The sequence below is a fragment of the Bos taurus genome, chromosome 3 (assembly GCF_002263795.3).
Source record: "Bos taurus isolate L1 Dominette 01449 registration number 42190680 breed Hereford chromosome 3, ARS-UCD2.0, whole genome shotgun sequence".
NCBI lineage: Eukaryota > Metazoa > Chordata > Mammalia > Artiodactyla > Bovidae > Bos > Bos taurus.
This window is the reverse complement of record NC_037330.1, coordinates 12,941,364-12,966,653: the sequence shown is the minus strand read 5'-3', so window position 1 is coordinate 12,966,653 and position 25,290 is coordinate 12,941,364. Positions and strand designations below refer to the sequence as shown.

The following is a 25,290-nucleotide window of genomic DNA, read 5'->3' as shown; positions in this document are numbered from 1 at the left end:
GTCTCGTACACAGGGTTATTGTTACCATCTTTCTAAATTCCATATATATGCGTCAGTATACTGTATTGGTGTTTTTCCTTCTGGCTTACTTCACTCTGTATAATAGGTTCCAGTTTCATCCACCTCATTAGAACTGATTCAAATGTATTCTTTTTAATGGCTGAGTAATACTCCATTGTGTATATGTACCACTGCTTTCTTATCCATTCATCTGCTGATGGACATCTAGGTTGCTTCCATGTCCTGGCTATTATAAACAGTGCTGCGATGAACATTGGGGTACACGTGTCTCTTTCCCTTCTGGTTTCCTCAGTGTGTATGCCCAGCAGTGGGATTGCTGGATCATAAGGCAGTTCTATTTCCAGTTTTTTAAGGAATCTGCACACTGTTCTCCATAGTGGCTGTACTAGTTTGCATTCCCACCAACAGTGTAAGAGGGTTCCCTTTTCTCCACACCCTCTCCAGCATTTATTACTTGTAGATGGTATGGGGAGGGAGGAGGGAGGAAGGTTCAGGATGAGGAACACATGTATACCTGTGGCAGATTCATTTTGATATTTGGCAAAACTAATACAATTATGTAAAGTTTAAAAATAAAATAAAATAAAAAAACACATCAGAGATTTAAATTAAAAATGTAAATATTATTCACTTAATACCATTGTATCATGATTAGTCAACAGAAAAATAAGAGAATTCTATATCACCAAAACTACCATTTAAGAGAAAAAACCTGTAATCACTTTTTAAAATCCAGATGCATATCAGAATTATCTTTGAAGTTTTTGAAAAATACAAATTCCAAAGTATTGCTTTTATCTCCAGAGCTCCAGATATATTTCTAATGAGCAGCCATTTTTAAAACAACTGGACTAGATGATGATCTTTTACTTTTATCTAGTTTGTTTCAATTTTTCCATTTCATATTCAGTGCCCCCATTTCATTTAGTTTATGTTTTCCAATTTTTCCATCTCTTCTTTATTTGATGTTCTGTCTCAAGTCTTTATCAAGCATAGTAGAAAAGCTTTTGTATGCATGTATATAAATGGCATATATAATATATGAATTTTTGCCTAACTATAAAATTTATGACATTTTGATTCCACTTGTTTGACTTAGTATGAACAGAATACTAGATTTCTAATTTTAAAAACTAGATATGCAAAAAGCAACAAAGGTTTACTGTATAGCACAGGGAACTCTAGTCAATATCTTGTAGTAATCTATAATGGAAAGTAATCTGACAAATAATAAGTGTGTATAGTGAAAGTCACTCAGTCGTGTCTGACTTCTTGTGACCCCATGGACTGTAGCCTGCCATGCTCCTCCTTGGGATTCCAAGCAAGAATACTGGAGTGCATTGCCATTCCCCTTCTCCAGGGGTTCTTCCCAACCCAGGGTTCGAACTCGGATTTCCAGCATTGCAGGAAGACTCTACCAACTGAACCACCAGGGAAGCTAATATATATGTGTATATGTATAACTGAATTATCTTGCTGTGCACCTGAAATGTTATAAGTCCACTATGCTTCAATAAATAAATAAATATATATATATATATATAAAGAAAAAAAATGAATTTTAAAAAAGAATCTGCTACCAATGCAGGACATGCAAGAGGTGACAATTCAATCTCTGGGTTGGGAAGATTTGCTAGAGTAGGAAATGGCAACCTTGTCCAGTATTCTTGCCTAGAAAATTCCATGGGCAGAGGAGCTTGGCAGGCTACATACAGTCCATGGGGCCATAGAGAATTGGACACGACTGAGTGACTGAGCATACATTATGCAGACTGAGAATTTCTATTGTTTTAATAGAAATCTATAAGAATTTTTAGAATTTTTTTTATGTTGCTCATCAGGGTTGACAAGTTTAAAAAGGATGCAATAACTTAGGGGATAAATCTCCCTAGAAATAAAGGTCACATTTAGGGCTCTCCTGGTAGCTCAGACGGTAAAGCATCTGCCTACAATGCGGGAGACCCGGGTTCGATCCCTGGGTCAGAAAGATCCCCTGGAGAAGGAAAATGGCAACCCACTCCAGTATTCTTGCCTAGAAAATCCCATGGACTGAGGAGCCTGGTAGGCTACAGTCCATGTAGTCGCAAAAAGTCGGACACGACTAAGCGATTTCACTTTCACTTTCACTTTAGGTGAAATAACCTTGTCTTGCATTCTTTGGAACATGAATATAGTATGTGGGTAAAAATAATCTCATTGAAATTACTATTATAATTACTGATAGGAAGATATAGAGTAGCAACATAATATCTTAAGTCTGTATCATTGTACTCAGACCTAGAGAGTTTCTTCACTTGTCTGCCTCCAGGATTCTCTCCAATCAAACTGATGCCCAGCACTAGGATTAGACCAGTTTTAGAGGTTACCTTCTTGAGAAATCTCAATTGCTTCCATTACTTAATTTTTTCAAAACTCCTTTGATTTTTGACCATGTTTGTACTTAATAATTTTCAATAAATCCAAATTAATTTCCCACAACATGCTAGTACATGACATTTACTTACACTATGAAAGTGAAAGTCACTGAATGGTGTCTGACTTTTTGCGACCCCATGAACTATACAGTCCATGGAATTCTCCAGGCCAGAATACTGGAGTGGGTAACCATTCCCTTCTCCAGAGGATCTTCCCAACCCAGGGACTAAACCCAGGTCTCCTGCATTGCAGGAGGATTCTTTACCACCTGAGCCACCATTTGAGTGAGACTAATTACAACTATCTTGCTAGATTCTGCATTCAAGCCTCCACTTCTATTATTTATTTCCTTATTGTAAATATTCTCTGTCCTCCTCATTCTGAACTCTCACCTACCCAGTGATAGTCTAATTAACTTCCACTCGTCATTTAAATAATTTCTCCATCTACACCAGTCTAATTCTTTCTTCTGAGAAGCTCTATCCAGATCCAGATGATTGACACAAAATAATTCTCAATGTGTTAGAAAAACTTCCCAAAGACATGGAAGTTTTGTGTCTCTCCCATTTTTTTCTAGGTATTTATGAAATACTTTCTAATGATAGACAATTAACAGAATTCATAATAACCCATTAAAATCAATTGCTATTATTATTGGTAATTGGCTGGAAAGAGAAAAAGATTCTTATGTAAGACTAATGTTTATTAAAAAACAAAAACAAACAAACAAAAAACACACACCCTTTCTCTAAAGCTAAAATCTCTATTTATGAGGCAAGGAAGAAATATGTTTAGTTGCCCCATCACTACCTCAGTCATGTTAATAGAGAATACTTTAAGGATATTTTTGCTCAAAACTAAATTTTTACCATTCCAAGAAAAATGAAACAATCATGGGATGATTTATTTAATGGCCAAGAGTAAGAAAGGCTTGAGTATGACAAAGACAAGGGCACAATCAAAAACTTCTGAAAAACAAAAAAAGTTGATAGATTTGACCCCATGCTCAGTTGGTTCAGTCGTGTCTGACTTTTTGTGACCCTATGGACTTTAGCTCTCCAGCCTTCTCTGCCCATGGGATTCTCCAGGCAAGAATAATGAAGTGGGTTGCCATGCCCTCCTCCAGGGAATTTTCCCAACCCAGGGATCGAACCTATGTCTCTTGCTTCTCCTGAATTTCAGGCAGATTCTTTATCCACTGAGCCAACTGGGAAGCCCAAATGGTTAGAAAAAATGTCACAAATAAGAGAAAATAGTATAACTCATATATTAAAAGTCAAAAAAGGGGGAAATATTTAAATATTCTTCCTTTGGAAAATAAGAGGATCAATAACAATTCAGGAGAATTCTATGTGACTATGCAAAAGACTAACTCAGTTATTTATGTGCTGTTATAAAATAATTACTAACCTACATCATCAAGGGGGGAAAAAGCACTGTTCAGAGCAGATTACATAACTTGTTATTCGTGTAAAAAAGAAGGGGAATTATGTATATGTTTTCTATACATACAGATAGAATATCTTTGAAAAGTTATAGGGTAAAGGAAAAAGGCATGAGTCTTTTCATAGTTTATCATTCTATACCGTTTACATTTTTAGCTATGTGACTTTATTGGCTATTTAAAAGCTTAATAAAGTTGAAAAAATTAAACTGCCCTGACTCGCTATAGACAAAAAGACATACATAGGATGAAAGGGAAAGAATGGGGGCGGGGGGATCTACGTAAGTCATAGTGAAAAGAGAGCTAGGGTAACTTCTGATATTAGAAAAATAGATTTTAAGTAAAAAATAAAGTTATGAGACAAAAATGGGACATTTTATACCTATAAAGGGTCAATTCATCAAGAAAATATAACAAGTATGCAATATGCATGCCAAACAACAGTCTGCAAATTATGAAACAAATATTGACAGAACTAAAAGGAAAAATATTTTTACAAAAATAATTGGAAACTTCAGTGCCTTATTTACAGATAAAACATCTAGAAAAAGATCAGTAAATCATGGAGAACTTGGGCAATATTATAAACCAACTAAATTTATAAAATACATGTATAGAACACTCTACCCAACAACAGAATGCACATTTTTCTTAATTGCACTTGGACATTCTATAAGGTAAATCATGTTAGACCATGAAATAAAAATTCATGAATTTTAAAAGTTCAAAATTATAGAAACTATCTTCTCAGACCATACTGTGTCCAAGGTAGATATCAATACCCAAAGGTAGAAATTAATAACCAAAAGAAAGCTGGAAAATTTGTAATTACATGAAAATTTAACAAAATACTCTTATTCAACCAATAGGCCAAAGAAGAAATCAAAAGAGAAATGAAAAAATACTTTGTGATGAATGAAAATGAAGCAAAACATACAAAAATTTATAAATGTATTAAAAGTACTGCTCATTACATTACATTATGGTTATAAATCCCTACATTAAAAAATTAAAAAGGATCTCAAATCAACAATGTAAATATATATCTTATGGAACTATCAAAAGAACAAACTAAACCCAAAGCCAGCAGAATAAAAGGAAATAATAATAGAGATTAGTGCAGACATAAATGAAATAGAATGTAGAAAAGTAATTGAATCAGTGAAATCAATGAAACCACAAGTTAGTTTTTTGAAAAGATCAACAAAATTGAGAGAGATAATAGTTGAACAACATTGGGAATACACAAAATGCCACTGAATCATACTCTTTATAGTGTTAATTGTATGAGAATTTGACCTCAAAAAAAGACAAGTACCTAAGAGTGAGTGCATGTGTACTAAGTTGTCTCAGTCATGTCTGACTCTTTGTCACCCTATGGACCGTAACACACCAGGCATACTGGAGTGGTTGCCATGCTCTCCTCCAGGGGATCTTCCAGACCCAGGGATTGAACCCAGGTCTCATGAATTTCCTGCATCGACAGGCAGGTTCTTTACTGCCAGCACCACCTGGGAAACCTGTACCTAAGAATATGCTGGTACAATTCTTGAAATATAACGAAAAGAGCAAGAAGTTTCCAAAGGGAAAATATTTTTAAAGAAAAAAAAAATATTCAGACTTTTCATCTGCAAACTGGAAGTTTGATGACAGTGAAAAGGCATTTGTGTGCTACTCAGAGGATAGGAGAGCAATCTTTGCCATTCAGCCTCAATGCCATCCTGGATGGCTCAGCAGTAAAGAATTTGCCTGGAATGCAGGAGACTCAGGTTCAATCCCTGGGTTGAGAAGATTCCCTTGGAGAAGGAAATGGCAACCCATTCCAGTATTCTTGCTTGAGAAATCCCATGGAGAGAGGAGCCTGTTGGGCTACAGTCCACAGGGTCACAAAAGAGTTGTGTATGACTTAGTGACTAAACAAGAGAAGACATTAGCACTTAAGTAAGGATTCAGAAAAGCCTCTTGATGAAAGTGAAAGTGGAGAGTGAAAAAAGTTGGCTTAAAGCTCAACATTCAAAAAACAAAGATCATGGCATCCGGTCCCATCACTTCATGGGAAATAGATGGGGAAACAGTGGAAACAGTGTCAGACTTTACTTTTTGGGGGCTCCAAAATTACTGCAGATGGTGACTGCAGCCATGAAATTAAAAGACACTTATTCCTTGGAAGGAACGTTATGACCAACCTAGATAGCATATTCAAAAGCAGAGACATTACTTTGCCAACAAAGGTCCGTCTAGTCAAGGCTATGGTGTTTCCAGTGGTCATGTATGGATGTGAGAGTTGGACTGTGAAGAAGGCTGAGCGCCGAAGAATTGATGCTTTTGAACTGTGGTGTTGGAGAAGACTCTTGAGAGTCCCTTGGACTACAAGGAGATCAGCCCTGGGATTTCTTTGGAAGGAATGATGCTAAAGCTGAAACTCCAGTACTTTGGCCACCTGATGTGAAGAGTTGAGTCATTGGAAAAGACCCTGATGCTGGGAGGGATTGGGGGCAGGGGGAGAAGGGGACGACAGAGGATGAGATGGCTGGATGGCATCACCAACTCGATGGACGTGAGTCTGAGTGAACTCCGGGAGTTGGTGATGGACAGGGAGGCCTGGAGTGCAGCGATTCATGGGGTCACAAAGAGTCAGACACGACTGAGCAACTGAACTCAACTGAACTGAAGGATTCAGAGAGTATATCACTCACAGAGCCTATTTGAGAAAAATCCTCAAAAAAGTTGTCAATCAAATAAGAAGCTAATCTTAACAGTAGGTGGGCTTCTCAGGCGGTGCTAGCAGTAAAGAACCCACCTGCCAATGCAGGAGACATAAGAGACATGAGTTTAATCCCTGCGTTAAGAAGATTCCTTGGAGGAGGAAGAATAATGGCAACCCACTCCCGTATTCTTGCCTGGAGAATCCCATGGACAGAGAAGTCCAGCGGGCTACAGTCCATAGGGTTGCAAAAAGTTGGACACAACTGAAGCAACTTAGAACCCACATGGAACAGTAGAGAAAGATAAAGAATAAACAGTAGTGAGCAAAAAACCACACAACAATTGTAATTAAACTGAATAGATGATGATAATGTAAGATCAAGAAGAGATAGAAAGAATACACAGAAAAAATGTACAAAAAAGATCTTAATAACCCAAATAACCATAATGGTGTGGTCATGTACCCAGAGCCAGACATTCTGGGCTGTGAAGTCAAGTGGGCCTTGTTAAGCACTGCTGTCAATAAAGCTATAGTAGAGGTGATGGAATTCCAGCAGAGCTATTTAAAATCCTAGAAGTTGACGCTATCAAAGGACTTCACTAAATATGTCAGCAAATTTGGAAAACCCAGCAGTGGCCACAGGACTGGAAAAGGTCAATCCTCATCCCAATTCCCAAGAAGGGCAATACTAAAGAATGTTCAAAGCACTGGACAATTGCACTCATCTTCCACATTAGTAAGGTTGTGCTCAAAATCCTCCAAGCTAGGCTTCAGCATTATGCCAACCAAGAAATTTCAGATGTTCAGGTTGGATTTAGAAAAGGCAGAGGAATCAGAGATCAAATTGCCAACATTCACTTTCTTGCTTTCATAAAGAAAGCAAAAGAATTTCAGAAAAACATCTACCTCTGTTTCATTGACTACACTAAAGCCTTTAACTGTGTGGATCATAACAAATTGTGGAAAGCTCTTAAAGAGATAGGAATACCAGACCATCTTATCTGTCTCCTGTGAAACCTATATGCATTTCAAGAATCAACAGTTAGAACCTTGTATGGAACAACTGACTGGTTCAGGATTGAGAAAGGACTATGACAAGGCTGTTTATTGTCACCCTGTTTATTTAACTTACACGCGTAGCATGTTATGTGAAATGCCAGGCTGTATGAGCTACAAGCTGGAATCAATATTGCTGGGAAAAATATCAACAATCTCAGATATGCAGATGATATCACTCTAATGGGAGAAAGTGAATAGGAACTAAAGAGCTTCTTGATGAGGGTGAAGGAGGAGAGTGAAAAAGCCGACTTAAAACTCAGTATTAAAAAACTAAGATCATGGCATCTGGTCCCATCACTTCATGGCAAATAGAAGAGGAAACGGCAGAAGCAGTGACAGATTTCCTGTTCTTGGGCTCTAAAATCACTGCGGATGGTGACTGCAGCCATACAATTAGAAGACAATTGCTTCTTGGCAGAAAAGCTATGAAAAACCTAGGCAGTGTGCTAAAAATTAAAGACATCACTTTGCCGACAAACGTCTGTATAGTCAAGGCTATGGTCTTTCCAGTAGTCATGTACATATGAGAGAGTTGGACCATAAAGAAGGCAGAGCACCAAAGAATTGATGTTTTCCAACTGTGGTGCTGGAGAAGACTTTTGAGAGTCCCTTGGACAGCAAGGAGATCAAACCAGTCAATCTTAAAGGAAATCAACATTGAATACTCATTGGAAGGACTGATGCTGAAGCTCTAATACTTTGGCCACCTGATGTGAAGAGACGACTCATTGGAAAAGACCCTGATGCTGGGAAAGATTGAAGGCAGGAGGAGAAGGGGACGACAGAGGATGAGATGGTTGAGTGGCATCACTGATTCAATGGACATTAACTTGGGCAAACTCTGGGAGATGGTGAGGGACAGGGAACCCTGGTGTGTTGCAGTCCATGGGGTCTCAAAAAGTCAGAAACGACTTGACTACTGAACAACAACAGTGACAAAGAATCTTAAAATCAAGGAGTCATATTTTCAGAGAAAATATAATGAATGTCTAGACACAGAACACTTGACTAAGTCAGTGAAACCTTCAAATTGGGAGAATGTTGCAGGGGGAGGTGTAAGAATAGTACAAGGCTGAGCAGGGAATGTGGGCTAGTGAATGTTCTACATTTTCATTCTAGTTGTGATGGTGGTGAGCAACAGAGAATAAAGAGCAGGATGGGTATTATTTAACTTTTAATATGATAGTGAAGAAGTATATGTATTAAGGAGATGAGTAATAATGGAATGAGAAGTACAAAGGCATTTTGGAAGTACTAAGAAATAGAAAAAGAAAAGAATGAAAGGAAATCTGACCTCAGCTCTCAGTAGCGCTGCCCTAGTTGTCCACCCCTCCTTCATGAAACACTTCCTTCTTTGGCTTTTCTGACCCTGCCCTTACCTGGTCTTCCCCACTGGCTGTTCCTTCTCCACCTCTCCCAATGGATCTGAATCCTCTGGTGGTCAGTGCTATGCCCTCTTTCCTTCCCTAGCTATAGTCACCTAATCCCTAGGTGATTTTAGCTAATCCCATGGCTGTAAGTAGCATGACTGCACTAAGGGCCACATTTCCAGCCTGGACATCTGCCTCCCAGGCTTAACACATCTATGTGGCCCATTTAACATCTGTTCTTGGAAGCCAAAGTTGACAGTATAAAGCTGAATTCTTGTGTTATGCCTACCTTCACCCCAAACCTGCTCCTCCCCAGACTTTAATGATATTTATAGCTCAATAAATGTCACTCCATCTACCCAATTGTTTAAGCCAAAAACCTAGAAATCATCTTTGATTCTTCTTTTCCTTCTCTCTGACATCCAGTCCATCAGCACTCTCTATAACTCTACCTCCAAAATTTCCTGAATCTCCCCATTTCTCCTGATCCCCTACCACCAGCCTTCTCTCACTTAACCTACTGCAAAAGCCTCTGAATTGGAATCCCTTTTCCTCTTCTTGCCTTCCTATAAATCATTATGCACACAGTATGTATTCTAAAGTGATCAATAAAAATGTAAAGCACATATTACCCCGCTGAAAACCATTTGGCAGCTTCCTGTGGCAATCAGAATCTATCCAAACCACCTACAAACCCTACAAGGCCTTTCCTGCCTTAGTCTTTCTTCAGATCTCTTCTTCACTCAGTCCACTCCAGGCACAGTCCTCCATTCATCCCACATGGAGACCATGGTCTTTTGTACACTGGAAAATTTGTATGCCTGGAAGAATTCATTCTGTCCTCTAATCATTCAGAACTCACTTTAGCTGTCACATCTTTTTAGGGTACTTTCTTAATAAACCATCCATGCCTCACACATCCATTAAACCACCAATATCTGATCACATTATCTCTAATTGTCAATCAGCATTTTGGTTACAAGCAACAGATATCAACTGACTGTGGATGAACATAGAGCCTGCCAAACAGTGAAGTAAACTAGAAAGAGAAAAGTAAATGTTGATATATGGAAATATATATATGCATATAAATGGAATCTAAGAAAATTGGTACTGATGAACTTATTTGCAGGGTGGGTAAAGATACAGAAGTAGAGAACAGATGTAGAGAACTCAGTGGGGGAAGGAGAGGGTGGGACAAATTGAGAGAGTAGCATTGACATATATACACTGCTGCTGCTGCTAAGTCGCTTCAGTCGTGTCTGACTCTGTGCGACCCCATAGACGGCAGCCCACCAGGCTCCCCCATCTCTGGGATTCTCCAGGCAAGAATACTGGAGTGGGTTGCCATTTCCTTCTCCAGTGCATGAAAGTGAAAAGTTGAAAGTGAAGTCGCTCAGTCGTGTCTGACTCTTACTGACCCCATGGACTGCAGCCTACCAGGATCCTCCGCCCATGGGATTTTCCAGGCAAGAGTACTGAAGTGGGGTGCCATTGCCTTACCCTGTGTAAAATAGCAAGTGGGAAGTGGCTGTATAGCACAGGGAACTCAGCTCAGTGCTTTGTGATGACCTAGAAGGCTGGGGTGGGGGGTGGGGTGGGAGGAGGCTCAAGAGGAAGGGAATATGTGTATACCTATGGCTGGTTCACGTTGTTATATGGCAATAACCAACACAATATTGTAAAGCATTATCCTCCAATTAAAAATAAATTTAAAAAGCATTTAATCCAGTTACATTTAAAGTAATTATTGATATGTATGTTCCTATTTCCATTTTCTTAATTGTTTGGGGTTGATTTTGTAGATCTTTTTCTTCTCTTGTATTTCTTGACTATATAAGTCCAAGAAATCAACTGATAGTTAAATATTCATATTAAAGGAGAGCAGGTGGTCCACAGACCTTTGAGGGATCCGGTGACCAGGCTCTGAGATGACTCATCCAGGAGCCACAACAGAACTGGTCCAGTAGAAACTGGTCTGTTACTTCTGACACAGACACCACAGCTTACATCCCACTGACAGGATACTTGACTTGCCTCACAACCGCTGTCACCCTTGCATCAATAGCATGTATACTGTGGTCCCCCTCTCACCAAGCAGTAGCTTCTGTTTGGAAGTCTGAGTAGGTGCATCTGACTGGAGGAGCCCAGGTTATGTGCTGTCTCTGCTATAAAGGTGGCTGGGAAAGTATCAGGCATTTTCACACTGGGCTGTGTTTCATAAGACAGAAAATTCCATAAATATGAGAAAGGAGTTCAGATGAGAAGGGAGTTCAGATGTTCAACCTAGCAGAGATGGCTTTCTTGAGCATCAGGAATCTCACCATGGAAATGAGTGGACTACATCACTGACTCGATGGACATGAGTCTGAGTGAACTTCAGGAGTTGGTGATGGACAGGGAGGCCTGGCGTGCTGCGATTCATGGGGTCACAAAGAGTCGGACACGACTGAGCGACTGATCTGATCTGATCTGATATACAGCAAAAATCAAATTCCACTCAGGAAAATTGAATGAGGAAGAATTTAGACTCTGTTTATATGGTAAGGTGTGGAACCATGCCCCATGAAATCTGTGCCACATCCTTTTTTAACAGCGCTTACAAGTATCTGAAATCTTGTACTTTCTCCTGATTTTTTCAGCAGTCTCCTTGACTACAATAGTAGTTCCATGAAAGCAGGGATCTGGTCCACCTGTTCACCACTGTATCTCTGGCAATCTCAGTTATGCCTAGCTCATTAAACATTTATTGAAAGAAAGTGGACTGAGGGCCCAATGAGTAAAAATTTGTATCAAATAAGTAGAGTTTCAAGAAAGAGTAGTCATATGTCAAGTGCCACAAGATAGTCCCATAAGGTTAGGACTGACAGATTGACTAATGACATGCGGATTTGTTAATTTTAAGTAGTCATCAATATCTCAATCAAGAGCAATTTCAGAGGGGTGGTGGCCAGAAACCAAAAAACAATGGGTTGAGGGGGAAAAAAAGATAGCATAGGAGAGAGCTGAAATAATTTTCTTCTAGTGTATAGAAACAATGGAGAAATTGTATTATTATTCATCAACTTCAATATTTTTCGTTTCTATTTCCTAGAATTAAATCATGGAGAAGGCAATGGCACCCCACTCCAGTACTCTTGCCTGGAAAATCCCAGGGACAGAGGAACCTGGTGGGCTGCAGTCCATGGGGTCGCTAAGAGTCAGACACGACTGAGCGACTTCACTTTCACTTTTCACTTTCATGCATTGGAGAAGGAAATGGCAACCCACTCCAGTGTTCTTGCCTGGAGAATCCCAGAGACAGGGGAGCCTGGTGGGCTGCCGTCTATGGGATTGCACAGAGTCGGACATGACTGTATCGACTTAGCAGCAGCAGCAGTAGCAGAATTAAACCAAAGGCCATATTGGGTGCAAGCTGCAAGAAAAGGAAAGAGCATGAGTCTGGAAGGGTGATAGACGTGTGCTTGAATCAAAACTATCAACTTCTAGGCAGGACCAATGCCTAAGCAAGTTTACCTCTTCAGTTTTGTTTCCTTGTCTGTAAAAACGGAGACAATCTTTTTATAAGTGTAAAATTAGTGTGATGTGAAGACAGCAGATATAGCAAAACATTTGCTCTGCTTCTTTCTTCCTCCAGGCTTATCTAGTCCTTCACCAGATTCTCAAGCTGTCAAATACCCCAGCTCTTCCTGCACGTTGAAAAGGACTGTTGGGACATCTGTCCAGCTGACACTGACCTCCCCTTTGTATCCTAACGTCCGAGAGATTGAATGGAATTGGAAATCTGAGGATGATGAGAAAACACAGCTTCTAGTGTCCTGGAAGCCTCAGACCCCTAATCCTGACTGGTATGAACTTGAAGAAATATACAAGCACAGACTCAACCTAACAGAGATGGCTTTCTTGAGCATCAGGAATCTCACCATGGAAATGAGTGGACTATATACAGCAAAAATCAAATTCAACTCAGGAAAATTGAATGAGGAAGAATTTAGACTCTGTTTATATGGTAAGGTATGGGACCATGCCCCAAGTATGCATTCCAACAACCACTTTATTTAAAGTAAGTTAGCCTAAACTCAGGGTATTTTTTTAAAAGTCATTTCTTTCTTTTTTTTTTTTTTTGTTCTAGCTCTGTGAAGAATACTGTTGGTAGCTTGATAGGGTTTGCGTTGAATCTATAAATTGCTTTGGGTAGTATACTCATTTTCACTATATTGATTCTTCCAACCCATGAACATGGTATATTTCTCCATCTATTAGTGTCCTCTTTGATTTCTTTCACCAGTGTGTTATAGTTTTCTATATATAGGTCTTTAGTTTCTTTAGGTAGATATATTCCTAAGTATTTTATTCTTTCCGTTGCAATGGTGAATGGAATTGTTTCCTTAATTTCTCTTTCTGTTTTCTCATTATTAGTGTATAGGAATGCAAGGGATTTCTGTGTGTTGATTTTATATCCTGCAACTTTACTATAGTCATTGATTAGTTCTAGTAATTTTCTGGTGGAATCTTTAGGGTTTTCTATGTAGAGGATCATGTCATCTGCAAATAGTGAGAGTTTTACTTCTTCTTTTCCAATTTGGATTCCTTTTATTTCTTTTTCTGCTCTGATTGCTGTGGCCAAAACTTCCAAAACTATATTGAATAGTAATGGTGAAAGTGGGTACCCTTGTCTTGTTCCTGACTTTAGAGGAAATGCTTTCAATTTTTCACCATTGAGGATAACGTTAGCTGTGGGTTTGTCATATATAGCTTTTATTATGTTGAGGTATGTTCCTTCTATTCCTGCTTTCTGGAGAGTTTTTATCATAAATGGATGCTGAATTTTGTCAAAGGCTTTCTCTGCATCTATTGAGATAATCATATGGTTTTTATTTTTCAATTTGTTAATGTGGTGTATTACATTGATTGATTTGCGGATATTGAAGAATCCTTGCATCCCTGGGATAAAGCCCACTTGATCATGGTGTATGATCTTTTTAATGTGTTGTTGGATTCTGATTGCTAGAATTTTGTTAAGGATTTTTGCATCTATGTTCATCAGTGATATTGGCCTGTGATTTTCTTTTTTTGTGGGATCTTTGTCAGGTTTTGGTATTAGGGTGATGGTGGCCTCATAGAATGAGTTTGGAAGTTTACCTTCCTCTGCAATTTTCTTTTTTAAGTCATTTCTTTTTTAAGAAAATTTTACATCTCTTCTGATGCCTTAAAGGTAAAACTAAATTTTAAAAATTACATCTTAGGAAAAACTAGCTACAATTTCTTTTTGTTTGTTTAAAAGTATTTATTTAGAACAAGAACAAAAAATCGTTTAAGCTTTGTCACCTTCCAGTTAATCCACCTCTAGCAGAACCAAGGTAAGTCCTGACCACCTGACCTCCCCTCCCTGGCTTGACCCTTATCCGAACTCCGCCCCCCCCCCCATCCCCCACTCTAGGGACCTACACACAGCTGGTGGAGGGAAGGTACAGGATACAGGATGGGGTCTAATGCTACATATCTCATGAGAAACAACCAATGAAAGTTTTAACAGAATGATCACTTGAGAGGCTCCCCAGGAGTGTGAAAGTAAAAGTGTTAATCACTCAGTTGTGACTCTTTGGGACCCCATGGGCTCTAGCCTACCAGGCCCCTCTCTCCATGGAGTTCTCTAGGCAAGAATGCTACAGTGGGTTGCCATAGAGGCCCACTCAAGAGTATACCAAAAAAAAAAAAAAACTTTCAATTGTAAAATACTGCAAAAATTGATTATTAGAAATATACAGTTGTATCAGAAATGTCTTTATTGGTTGCTTCAAAAACTGACTAAAAAAATTTTTTTTTAATTGGAGGCTAATTACTTTACAAATTGTAGTGGCTTTGCCATACATTGACATGAATCCGCCATGGGTGTACATGTATTCTCCATTCTGAACCCCCCCCCACCTCCATCCCCATCCCATCCCTCTGGGTCACCCCAGTGCACCAGCCCCGAGCACCCTGTATCATGCATTGAACCTGGACTGGCAATTAGTTTCACATATGATAATATACATATTTCAATGCCATTCTCCCAATCATCCCACCCTCACCCTCTCCCACAGAGTCCAAAACACTGTTCTATACATCTGTGTCTGTTTCGCTGTCTCACATACAGGGTTATCATTGCCATCTTTCTAAATTCCATATATGTGCGTTAGTATACTGTATTGGTGTTTTTCTTTCTGGCCTACTTCACTCTGTATAATAGGCTCCAGTTTCATCCACCTCAGTAGAACTGATTCAAATGTACTCTTTTTAATGGCTGAGTAATATTCCATTGTGTATATGTACCACAGCTTTCTTATCCATTCATCTGCTGATGGACATCTAGGTTGCTTCCATGTCCTCTCTATTATAAACAGTGCTGTGATGAACATTGGAGTACCCGTGTCTCTTTCAATTCTGGTTGTGTATGCCCAGTAGTGGGATTGCTGGGTTATATGGCAGTTCTATTTTGGTTTTTTAAGGAATCTCCACACTGTTCTCCATAGTGGCTGTACTAGTTTGCATTCCCACCAAAAGTGTAAGAGGATTCCCTTTTCTCCACGTCCTCTCCAGCATTTATTCTTGTAGACTTTTGGATAGCAGCCATTCTGACTGGTGTGAAATGGTACCTCATTGTGGTTTTGATTTGCATTTCTCTGATAATGAGTGATGTTGAGCATCTTTTCATGTGTTTGTTAGCCATCTGTATGTCTTCTTTGAAGAAATGTCTGTTTAGTTCTTTAGCCCATTTTTTGATTGGGTCATTTATTTTTCTGGAATTGAGCTGCAGGAGTTGCTTGTATATTTTTGAGATTAATTCTTTGTCAGTTGCTTCATTTCGGGAGACCTGGGTTCGATCCCTGGGTTGGGAAGTTCCCTGGAGAAGGAAAAGGCAACCCACTCCAGTACTCTTGCCTAGAAAATCCCATGGACGAAGGAGCCTGGTGTCCATGGGGTCGCAAAGAGTCGGACACGACTGAGTGACTTCACTTTCACTTTCATTTGCTGTTATTGTCTTCCATTCTGAAGGCTGTCTTTTCACCTTGCTTATAGTTTCTTTTGTTGTGCAAAAGGTTTTAAGTTTAATTAGGTCCCATTTGTTTATTTTTGCTTTTATTTCCAATATTCTGGGAGGTGGGTCATAGAGGATCCTGCTGTGATTTATGCCAGAGAGTGTTTTGCCTATCTTTTCCTCTAAGAGTTTTATAGTTTCTGGTCTTATGTTTAGATCTTTAATCCATTTTGAGTTCATTTTTGTGTATGGTGTTAAAAAGTGTTCTAGTTTCATTCTTTTACAAGTGGTTGACCAGTTTTCTCAGCACCACTTGTTAGAGAGATTGTCTTTTCTCCATTGTATATTCTTGCCTCCTTTGTCAAAGATAAGGTGTCCATAGGTGTGTGCATTTATCTCTGGGCTTTCCATTTTGTTCCATTGATCTGTATGTCTGTTTTTGTGCCAGTACCATACTGTCTTGATGACTGTGGCTTTGTAGTACAGCCTGAAGTCAGGCAGGTTGATTCCTCCAGTTCCATTCTTCTTTCTCAAGATTGCTTTGGCTATTCGAGGTTTTTTGTATTTCCATACAAATTGTGAAATTATTTGTTCTAGCTCTGTGAAGAATACCGTTGGTAGCTTGATAGGGATTGCATTGAATCTATAGATTGCTTTGGGTAGTACACTCATTTTCACTATATTGATTCTTCCAATCCACGAACATGGAGTATTTCTCCATCTATTTGTGTCCTCTTTGATTTCTTTCATCAGTGTTTTATAGTTTTCTATATATAGGTCTTTAGTTTCTTTAGGTAGATATATTCCTAAGTATTTTATTCTTTCCGTTGCAATGGTGAATGGAATTGTTTCCTTAATTTCTCTTTCTTTTTTCTCATTATTAGTGTATAAAATGCAAGGGATTTCTGTGTGTTGATTTTATATCCTTCAACTTTACTATATTCATTGATTCAGATCAGATCAGATCAGATCAGTCGCTCAGTCATGTCCGACTCTTCGCGACCCCATAAATTGCAGCATGCCAGGCCTCCCTGTCCAACACCAACTCCCGCAGTTCACTCAGACTCACATCCATCAAGTCAGTGATGCCATCCAGCCATCTCATCCTTTGTCGTCCCCTTCTCCTCTTGCCCTCAATCCCTCCCAGCATTAGAGTCTTTTCCAACGAGTCAACTCTTCGCATCAGGTGGCCAAAGTACTGGAGTTTCAGCTTGAGCATCATTCCTTCCAAAGAAATCCCAGGGCTGATCTTCAGAATGGACTGGTTGGATCTCCTTGCAGTCCAAGGGACTCTAAAGAGTCTTCTCCAACACCACAGTTCAAAAGCATCAATTTTTCTGGTGAAGTCTTTAGGGTGTTCTACGTAGAGGATCATGTCATCTGCAAACAGTGAGAGTTTTACTTCTTCTTTTCCAATTTGGATTCCTTTTATTTCTTTTTCTGCTCTGATTGCTGTGGCCAAAACTTCCACCACATGTTGAATAGTAGTGGTGAGAGTGAGCACCCTTGTCTTGTTCCTGACTTTAGGGGAAATGCTTTCAATTTTTCACCATTGAGGATAATGTTTGCTGTGGGTTTGTCTTCATACAGCTTTTATTATGTTGAAGTATGTTCCTTCTATTCCTGCTTTCTGGAGGGTTTTCATCATAAGTGGATGTTGGATTTTGTCAAAGGCTTTCTCTACATCTATTGAGATAATCATATAGTTTTTATCTTTCAAGTTGTTAATGTGGTGTATTACATTGATTGATTTATGGATATTGAAGAATCCTTGCATCCCTGGGGTAAAGCCCATTTGGTCATGATGTATGATCTTTTTAATATGTTTTTGGATTCTGATTGCTAGAATTTTGTTCTGGGTTTTTGCATCTATGTTCATCAGTGATATTGACCTGTAGTTTTCTTTTTTTGTGGGATCTTGGTCAGGTTTTGCTTTTAGGGTGATGGTGGCCTCATAGAATGAGTTTGGAAGTTTACCTTCCTCTGCAATTTTCTGGAAGAGTTTGAGTAGGATAGGTGTTAGCTCTTCTCTAAATTTTTGGTAGAATTCAGCAGTGAAGCCATCTGGACCTGGGCTTTTGTTGGCTGGAAGATTTCTGATTACAGTTTCAATTTCTGTGCTTGTGATGGGTCTGTTAAGATTTTCTATTTCTTGCTGGTTAAGTTTTGGAAAGTTGTACTTTTCTAAGAATTTGTCCATTTCTTCCAAGTTGTCCATTTTATTGGCCTATAGTTGCTGATAGTAGTCTCTTATGATCCTTTGTATTTCTGTGTTGTCTGTTATGATCTATCCATTTCCATTTCTTTCTTTTTTTAAATTTATTTATTTTAATTAGAGGCTAATTACTTTATAATATTGTATTGGTTTTGCCCCATTTTCAATTTTGTTGATTTGATTTTTCTCCCTTTGTTTTTTGATAAGTCTGGCTAATGGTTTGTCAATTTTATTTATCTTCTCAAAGAACCAGCTTTTGGCTTTGTTGATTTTTGCTATGGTCTCTTTTGTTTCTTTTGCATTTATTTCTCCCCTAATTTTTAAGATTTCTTTCCTTCTACTAACCCTGGGGTTCTTCATTTCTTTCTTTTCTGGTTGCTTTAGGTGTAAAGTTAGGTTATTTATTTGACCTTTTTCTCATTTCTTTAGGTAAGCCTGTATTGCTAAGAACCTTCCACTTAGCACTGCTTTTACAGTGTCCCATAGGTTTTGGGTTGTTGTGCTTTCATTTTCATTCATTTCTATTCACATTTTTATTTCTTCTGTGATTTGTTGGTTATTCAGCAGCATGTTGTTCAGCCTCCATATGTTGGAATTTTTAATAATTTTTCTCTTGTAATTGACATCTAACCTTACTGCATTGTGGTCAGAAAAGATGCTTGGAATGATTTCAGTTTTTTTGAATTGACCAAGGCTAGATTTATGGCCCAAGATGTGATCTATCCTGAAGAAGGTTCCATGTGCACTTGAGAAAAAGGTGAAATTCATTGTTTTGGGGTGAAATGTCCTATAGATATCAATTAGGTCTAACTGGTCTATTGTATCATTTAAAGTTCGTGTTTCCTTGTTAATTTCCTGTTTAGTTGATCTATCCGTAGGTGTGAGTAGGGTTATTGTGTTATTGTTAATTTCCCCCTTCATACTTGTTAGCATTTGTCTTACATGTTGCGGTGCTCCTATGTTGGGTGCATATATATTTATAATTGTTATATCTTCTTCTTGGATTGATCCTTTGATCATTATGTAGTGTCCTTCTTTTCTCTTTTCATACCCTTTATTTTAAAGTCTATTTTATCTGATATGAGTATTGCTACTCCTGCTTTCTTTTGGTCTCTATTTGCATGGAGTATCTTTCTCCAGCCCTTCTCTTTCAGTCTGTATGTGACCCTTGTTTCAAGGTGGTTCTCTTGTAGACAGCATATATAGGGGTCTTGTTTTTGTATCAATTCAGCCAGTCTTTGTCTTTTGGTTGGGGCATTCAACCCATTTATGTTTAAGGTAATTATTGATAAGTATGATCCCATTGCCATTTACTTTATTGTTTTGGGTTCGAGTTTATACACCCTCTCTGTATTTCCTGTCTAGAGAAGATCCTTTAGTATTTGTTGGAGAGCTGGTTTGGTGGTGCTGAATTCTCTGAGCTTTTGCTTGTCTGTAAAGCTTTTGATTTCTCCTTCATATTTGAATGAGATCCTTGCTGGGTACAGTAATCTGGGCTGTAGGTTATTTTCTTTCGTCACTTTAAGAATGTCCTGCCATTCCCTTCTGGTCTGTAGAGTTTCTATTGAAAGATCAGCTGTTATCCTTATTGGAATCCCCTGTGTGTTATTTGTTGTTTTTTCCCTTGCTGCCTTTAATATTTGTTCTTTGTGTTTGATCTTTGTTAATTTGATTAATATGTGTCTTGGGGTGTTTCTCCTTGGGTTTATCCTGTTTGGGACTCTCCAGGTTTCTTGGACGTGGGTGGCTATTTTCTTCCCCATTTTAGGGAAGTTTTCAACTATTATCTCCTCAAGTATTTTCTCATTGTCTTTCTTTTTGTCTTCTTTTTCTGAGACTCCTATGATTCGAATGTTGGGGCACTTAACATTGTCCCAGAGGTCTCTTATAGGTAAAGGAATATTAATCAAGATTGAATAACACAAAAATCTTAGAAAAATTAGGTGCATTTCTATCATTTTCCTTAAAAATTGCCTTAATCTATTTGTTTAAAGGAATACTTCTTTAATGCCTCCTGGGGCCTCTATAAAACATCAGACAGATGCAAGAAGAGTAGGGCATGGCTCCTGCTCCCACGTGGACAGCACACCACACACAAATAACTTTAGTGCAAGGCAGAGAGAAATATGAGCCATAAAAGAATTAGAAAAAACAACTTGCAGACTTCAAAATGGGCATATTGTTCTTCAAGTACAGCCTTTCTTTCTTGCTCTCTCTTACCTCATGGGCTTTCAGAATTGTCGTATCCTATAAAGGCTTTTCTCACCCCTGTTAAATGAATATGCCCATTTTGAAGTCTGCAAGTTGTTTTTTCTAATTCTTTTATGGCTCATATTTCTCTCTGCCTTGCACTAAAGTTATTTGTGTGTGGTGTGCTGTCCACGTGGGAGCAGGAGCCATGCCCTACTCTTCTTGCATCTGTCTGATGTTTTATAGAGGCCCCAGGAGGCATTAAAGAAGTATTCCTTTAAACAAATAGATTAAGGCAATTTTTAAGGAAAATGATAGAAATGCACCTAATTTTTCTAAGATTTTTGTGTTATTCAATCTTGATTAATATTCCTTTACCTATTAAAAAGAGCTTAACAAAAGTTCATAAAAACCACATGCCAAGTGAACACTTTAAATGCCTAAGAACATACTCTGCCTTAACACCTATCTATGCTTCATCACACTTTGTAATAGACATTCCATTTGATTTTACATTTAAATTGTTATCTGTTCATTAAATCAGATCTTTTAAAGTGATGTAAAAATATCGTTTTTCCCAGATGCATGTTCAGTGAGTCTTGGGAAGAGCCCATAAATTTGTATTTTTAACAATTACCCCAGATCAAGGGTTGGCAAACTATAGCCATTGGTAAATCTAGCCCAATCAGGTCAGATCAGATCAGTCGCTCAGTTGTGTCTGACTCTTTGCGACCCCATGAATCGCAGCACGCCAGGCCTCCCTGTCCATCACCAAAGCCCGATACCTGACTTTATAAATAAAGTTTTATTGGAACACAGCCACACACCCATTTGTTTAGATGTTGTATTTGGTTGCTTTCTCCCTATAATGGCAAAGTTGACTAGTTGTTTCAAGAGACCATCAGATCAGATCAGATCAGTCACTCAGTCATGTCCGACTCTTTGCGACCTCATGAATCGCAGCACGCCAGGCCTCCCTGTCCATCACCAACTCCCAGAGTTCACTCAGACTCATGACCATCGAGTCAGTGATGCCATCCAGCCATCTCATCCTCTGTCGTCCCCTTCTCCTCTTGCCCCCAATCCCTCCCAGCATCAGAGTCTTTTCCAGTGAGTCAACTCTTCGCATGAGGTGGCCAAACTACTGGAGTTTCAGCTTTAGTATCATTCCTTCCAAAGAAATCCCAGGGCTGACCTCCTTTAGAATGGACTGGTTGGATCTCCTTGCAGTCCAAGGGACTCTCAAGAGTCTTCTCCAACACCACAGTTCAAAAGCATCAATTCTTCGGCCCTCAGCCTTCTTCACAGTCCAACTCTCACATCCATACATGACCACAGGAAAAACCATAGCCTTGACTAGATGAGTCTTTGTTGGCAAAGTCATGTCTCTGCTTTTGAATATGCTATCTAGGTTGGTCATAACTTTCCTTCCAAGGAGTAAGCGTCTTTTAATTTCATGGCTGCAGTCACCATCTCCAGTGATTTTGGAGCCCCCCAAAATAAAGTCTGACACTGTTTCCCCATCTATTTCCCATGAAGTGGTGGGACCGGATGCCATGATCTTCGTTTTCTGAATGTTGAGTTAAGCCAACTTTTTCACTCTCCACTTTCACTTTCATCAAGAGGCTTTTGAGTTCCTCTTCACTTTCGGCCATAAGGGTGGTGTTATCTGCATATCTGAGGTGATTGATATTTCTCCCAGCAATCTTGATTCCAGTTTGTGTTTCTTCCAGTCCAGCGTTTCTCATGATGTACTCTGCATATAAGTTAAATAAGCACGGTGACAATATACAGCCTTGATGTACTCCTTTTCCTATTTGGAACCAGTCTGTTGTTCCATGCCTAGTTCTAACTGTTGTTTCCTGACCTTCATACAGATTTCTCAAGAGGCAGGTCAGGTGGTCTGGTATTCCCATCTCTTGAAGAATTTTCCACAGTTTATTGTGATCCACACAAAGGCTTTGGCATAGTCAATAAAGCAGAAATAGATGTTTTCTGGAACTCTCTTGCTTTTTTGATGATCCAGCGGATGTTGGCAATTTGATCTCTGGTTCCTCTGCCTTTTCTAAAACCAGCTTGAACATTTGGAAGTTCACAGTTCACGTATTGCTGAAGCCTGGCTTGGAGAATTTTGAGCATTACTTTACTATAGTGTGATATCAGTGCAATTGTGTGGTTGAGCATTCTTTGGCATTGTGTTTCTTTGGGATTGGAATGAAAACTGACCTTTTCCAGTCCTGTGGCCACTGCTGAGTTTTCCAAATTTCCTGGAATTTTAAGTGCAGCACTTTCACAACATCATCTTTCAGGATTTGGAATAGCTCAAATGGAATTCTATCACCTCCACTAGCTTTGTTCGTAGTGATGCTTTCTAAGGCCCCTTTGACTTCACATTCCAGGATGTCTGGCTCTAGGTGAGTGATCACACCATCGTGATTATCTGGGTCATGAGGATCTTTTTTGCACAGTTCTTCCTTGTATTCTTGCCATCTCTTCTTAATATCTTCTGCTTCTGTTAGGTCCATACCATTTCTGTCCTTTATAGAGCCCATCTTTGCATGAAATGTTCCTTTGGCACCTCTGATTTTCTTGAAGAGCTCTCTAGTCTTTCCCATTCTATTGTTTTCCTCTATTTCTTTGCATTGATTGCTGAGGAAGGCTTTCTTATCTCTTCTTGCTATTCTTTGGAACTCTGCATTCAGATGTTTATATCTTTCCTTTTCTCCTTTGCTTTTCACTTCTCTTCTTTTCACAGCTATTTGTAAGGCCTCCCCAGACAGCCATTTTGCTTTTTTGCAAGAGACCATACAGCCTATGAAACCTAAAATATTTACTGTCCAGTCTTTTACCCTTTGCTTACCCCTGCCCTAGATGACTCCACTGACACAGCTAATCTATGTAACTTTATAGGGTTATTATGAGGTTAGATGAGCTCATGTGAAGCCTTTGGAACTAAGTCTAGAAATACATACCTGCTCAGTAAATGTTAGGTGTTGTGTTTTCTTTTCATCTGTTAATGGCATAAACTGCATTAGTAAATTTCCTAATTATACTGTCTTTGCATTCCTATAATAAATCCAACTTGATCATAGTGTATTGTGTGATTATATTTGCTAATATTTAATTTAGGAATTTTAAATTCTCTGTTTGAAACTGACATTAATCCGTGGATTTGTGTGTTTTGTCTTGTTTGGGTTTTGGTATTCTTGTCTGATGTGAGTGTTAAACTGTACTTTCAGAATGACCCGGAGGTCATTTTGCCATTTCAAGCTCTGAGACAAAGTATATAATGCAAGAGTTTTCTTTCTTTGGTCATTTGGTCACACTCACTCCTGAAATCAAATACTCTTCATGACCTTTATAAGGACAGATCTTTGGTCATGTTTCTAAGACAATGGGTGTATTCAGGTTTGCTGCTGCTTCTTAATAAGATTTTGATCATTAACACTTTCTTAGAAAAGCATTATTTCACTTATATCTTAAAATCTATTGATATTTAGTTGTACACAGTGTTTCCTTATAATTTTTCATCTTCTCTTATCTCTAGTGGTAGTAGTGTTAGTCGGTCAGTTGTGTCTGATTCTTTGCGACTCATGGACTGTAGCCCACCAGTCTCCTCTGTCAATGGAATTCTCCAGGCAAGAATACTGCAGTGGGTAGCCATTCCCATCTCCAGGGGATCTTCCTGATCCAGGGATCAAACCTGCATTTCCTGCATTGCAGGCAGATTCTTTACCATTTGAGCCACCAGGGAAGCCCTTCTCTTATCTGTAGTTATGTCCAATTCTCATTCTATGTGACATTTACTTATAACTTTAAGTGTTTGGTTAGCAATATTTATTCTTTTGATTAATCTCTTTTTTAAATGGCTTTGATTTTGCTGATCAAATCTTTTTATTGTTATCTATGCATGTAAGTTAGTTATATATTTGACTTCAATTAGCATTAAGCTTGATTTTTAAAGGCTTGAGAAAATGGGGGTTTACTTTTCTCATGTAACCAGAAGTCAAGAGGTAACTTTCTCTGGCATCCATGTGTCTGTTCATCATTGACCCCTGAGATGGAGGCTCACTCTATTTTTCTGTTCTGCCATCATTGGCACATGGGTTTTGTTCTCGTGCTTGTTGCTTTGAAACAGGATGACTGTTTCTCTAGATATCATTCTAGAAAAAAAAATAGCAAAAAAAGAAAGACAGGGGGAATAATCTTTCTTGTGTTGAAGCTTTCTCTTTTCAGGAGTGAAGACTTTTCCTCTCATGCAGCAAATTGCCCCTACTTCACTGCTCAGAACAAGTGCAAATATAAGAAAGACTGAAATGGAGAATTTTGCTTTCTAGATTCTTCAATAGACAAAGTCAAGGACAGTGAGGAAAGAGGGACTGAGCATAGAGTGAGTTACCTACCAGATTGGCCACCTGGCCATTAACATCTGTGTTTACCTATGTTACATCCTGTCCTCTAATCCATTTATATCTGCCATAGTAAAACCATCTATTGTAGTATTAGTGGATTTGATTTATACATTTCCAAATCATGTTGCTAGGTACATAATAATCTAAAATATCTCTGGCCTGCTTAATGTTTTTCATCTCAGATGAAAGCAGTCTATAGTGACTGTTGCCACATTGACAATCATTTGGTTGACATTTTCCTCATTTATTATTTTTCATCTGTCTTTTTGATCTTTCTGTATCATTAATATAAATGACACACAGCTGGTTTTACCTAATTTGGGTCTTTGTTTTTTAATAGGGGGATATAATGCATTCAGATGTATTTTAATTTTTTACATGTATGGACCTACTCCAGACATCTTATTTAATGTTTCTTATCAGTTTTTTCTTGCCT

The 25,290-nt window shown here is 38.6% G+C and overlaps 1 protein-coding gene across 7 annotated transcripts in view; it reads left to right on the top strand.

Moving 5' to 3' along the window:
• LOC100849046 (CD48 antigen) overlaps positions 1-25,290 on the top strand; it is a 107,868-nt gene that overhangs the window by 35,495 nt on the left and 47,083 nt on the right. For all 7 annotated transcript variants that reach the window (XR_009493844.1, XR_805308.4, XR_805307.4 and 4 more), the window contains exon 2: positions 12,654-13,025. Coding sequence is in view for 4 of the 7 variants with exons in the window: in XM_010802835.4 (XP_010801137.1) it covers positions 12,654-13,025 (372 nt within the window). In the remaining 3 variants the exon portion in view is untranslated. The remainder of the gene's footprint in view (positions 1-12,653; positions 13,026-25,290) is intronic.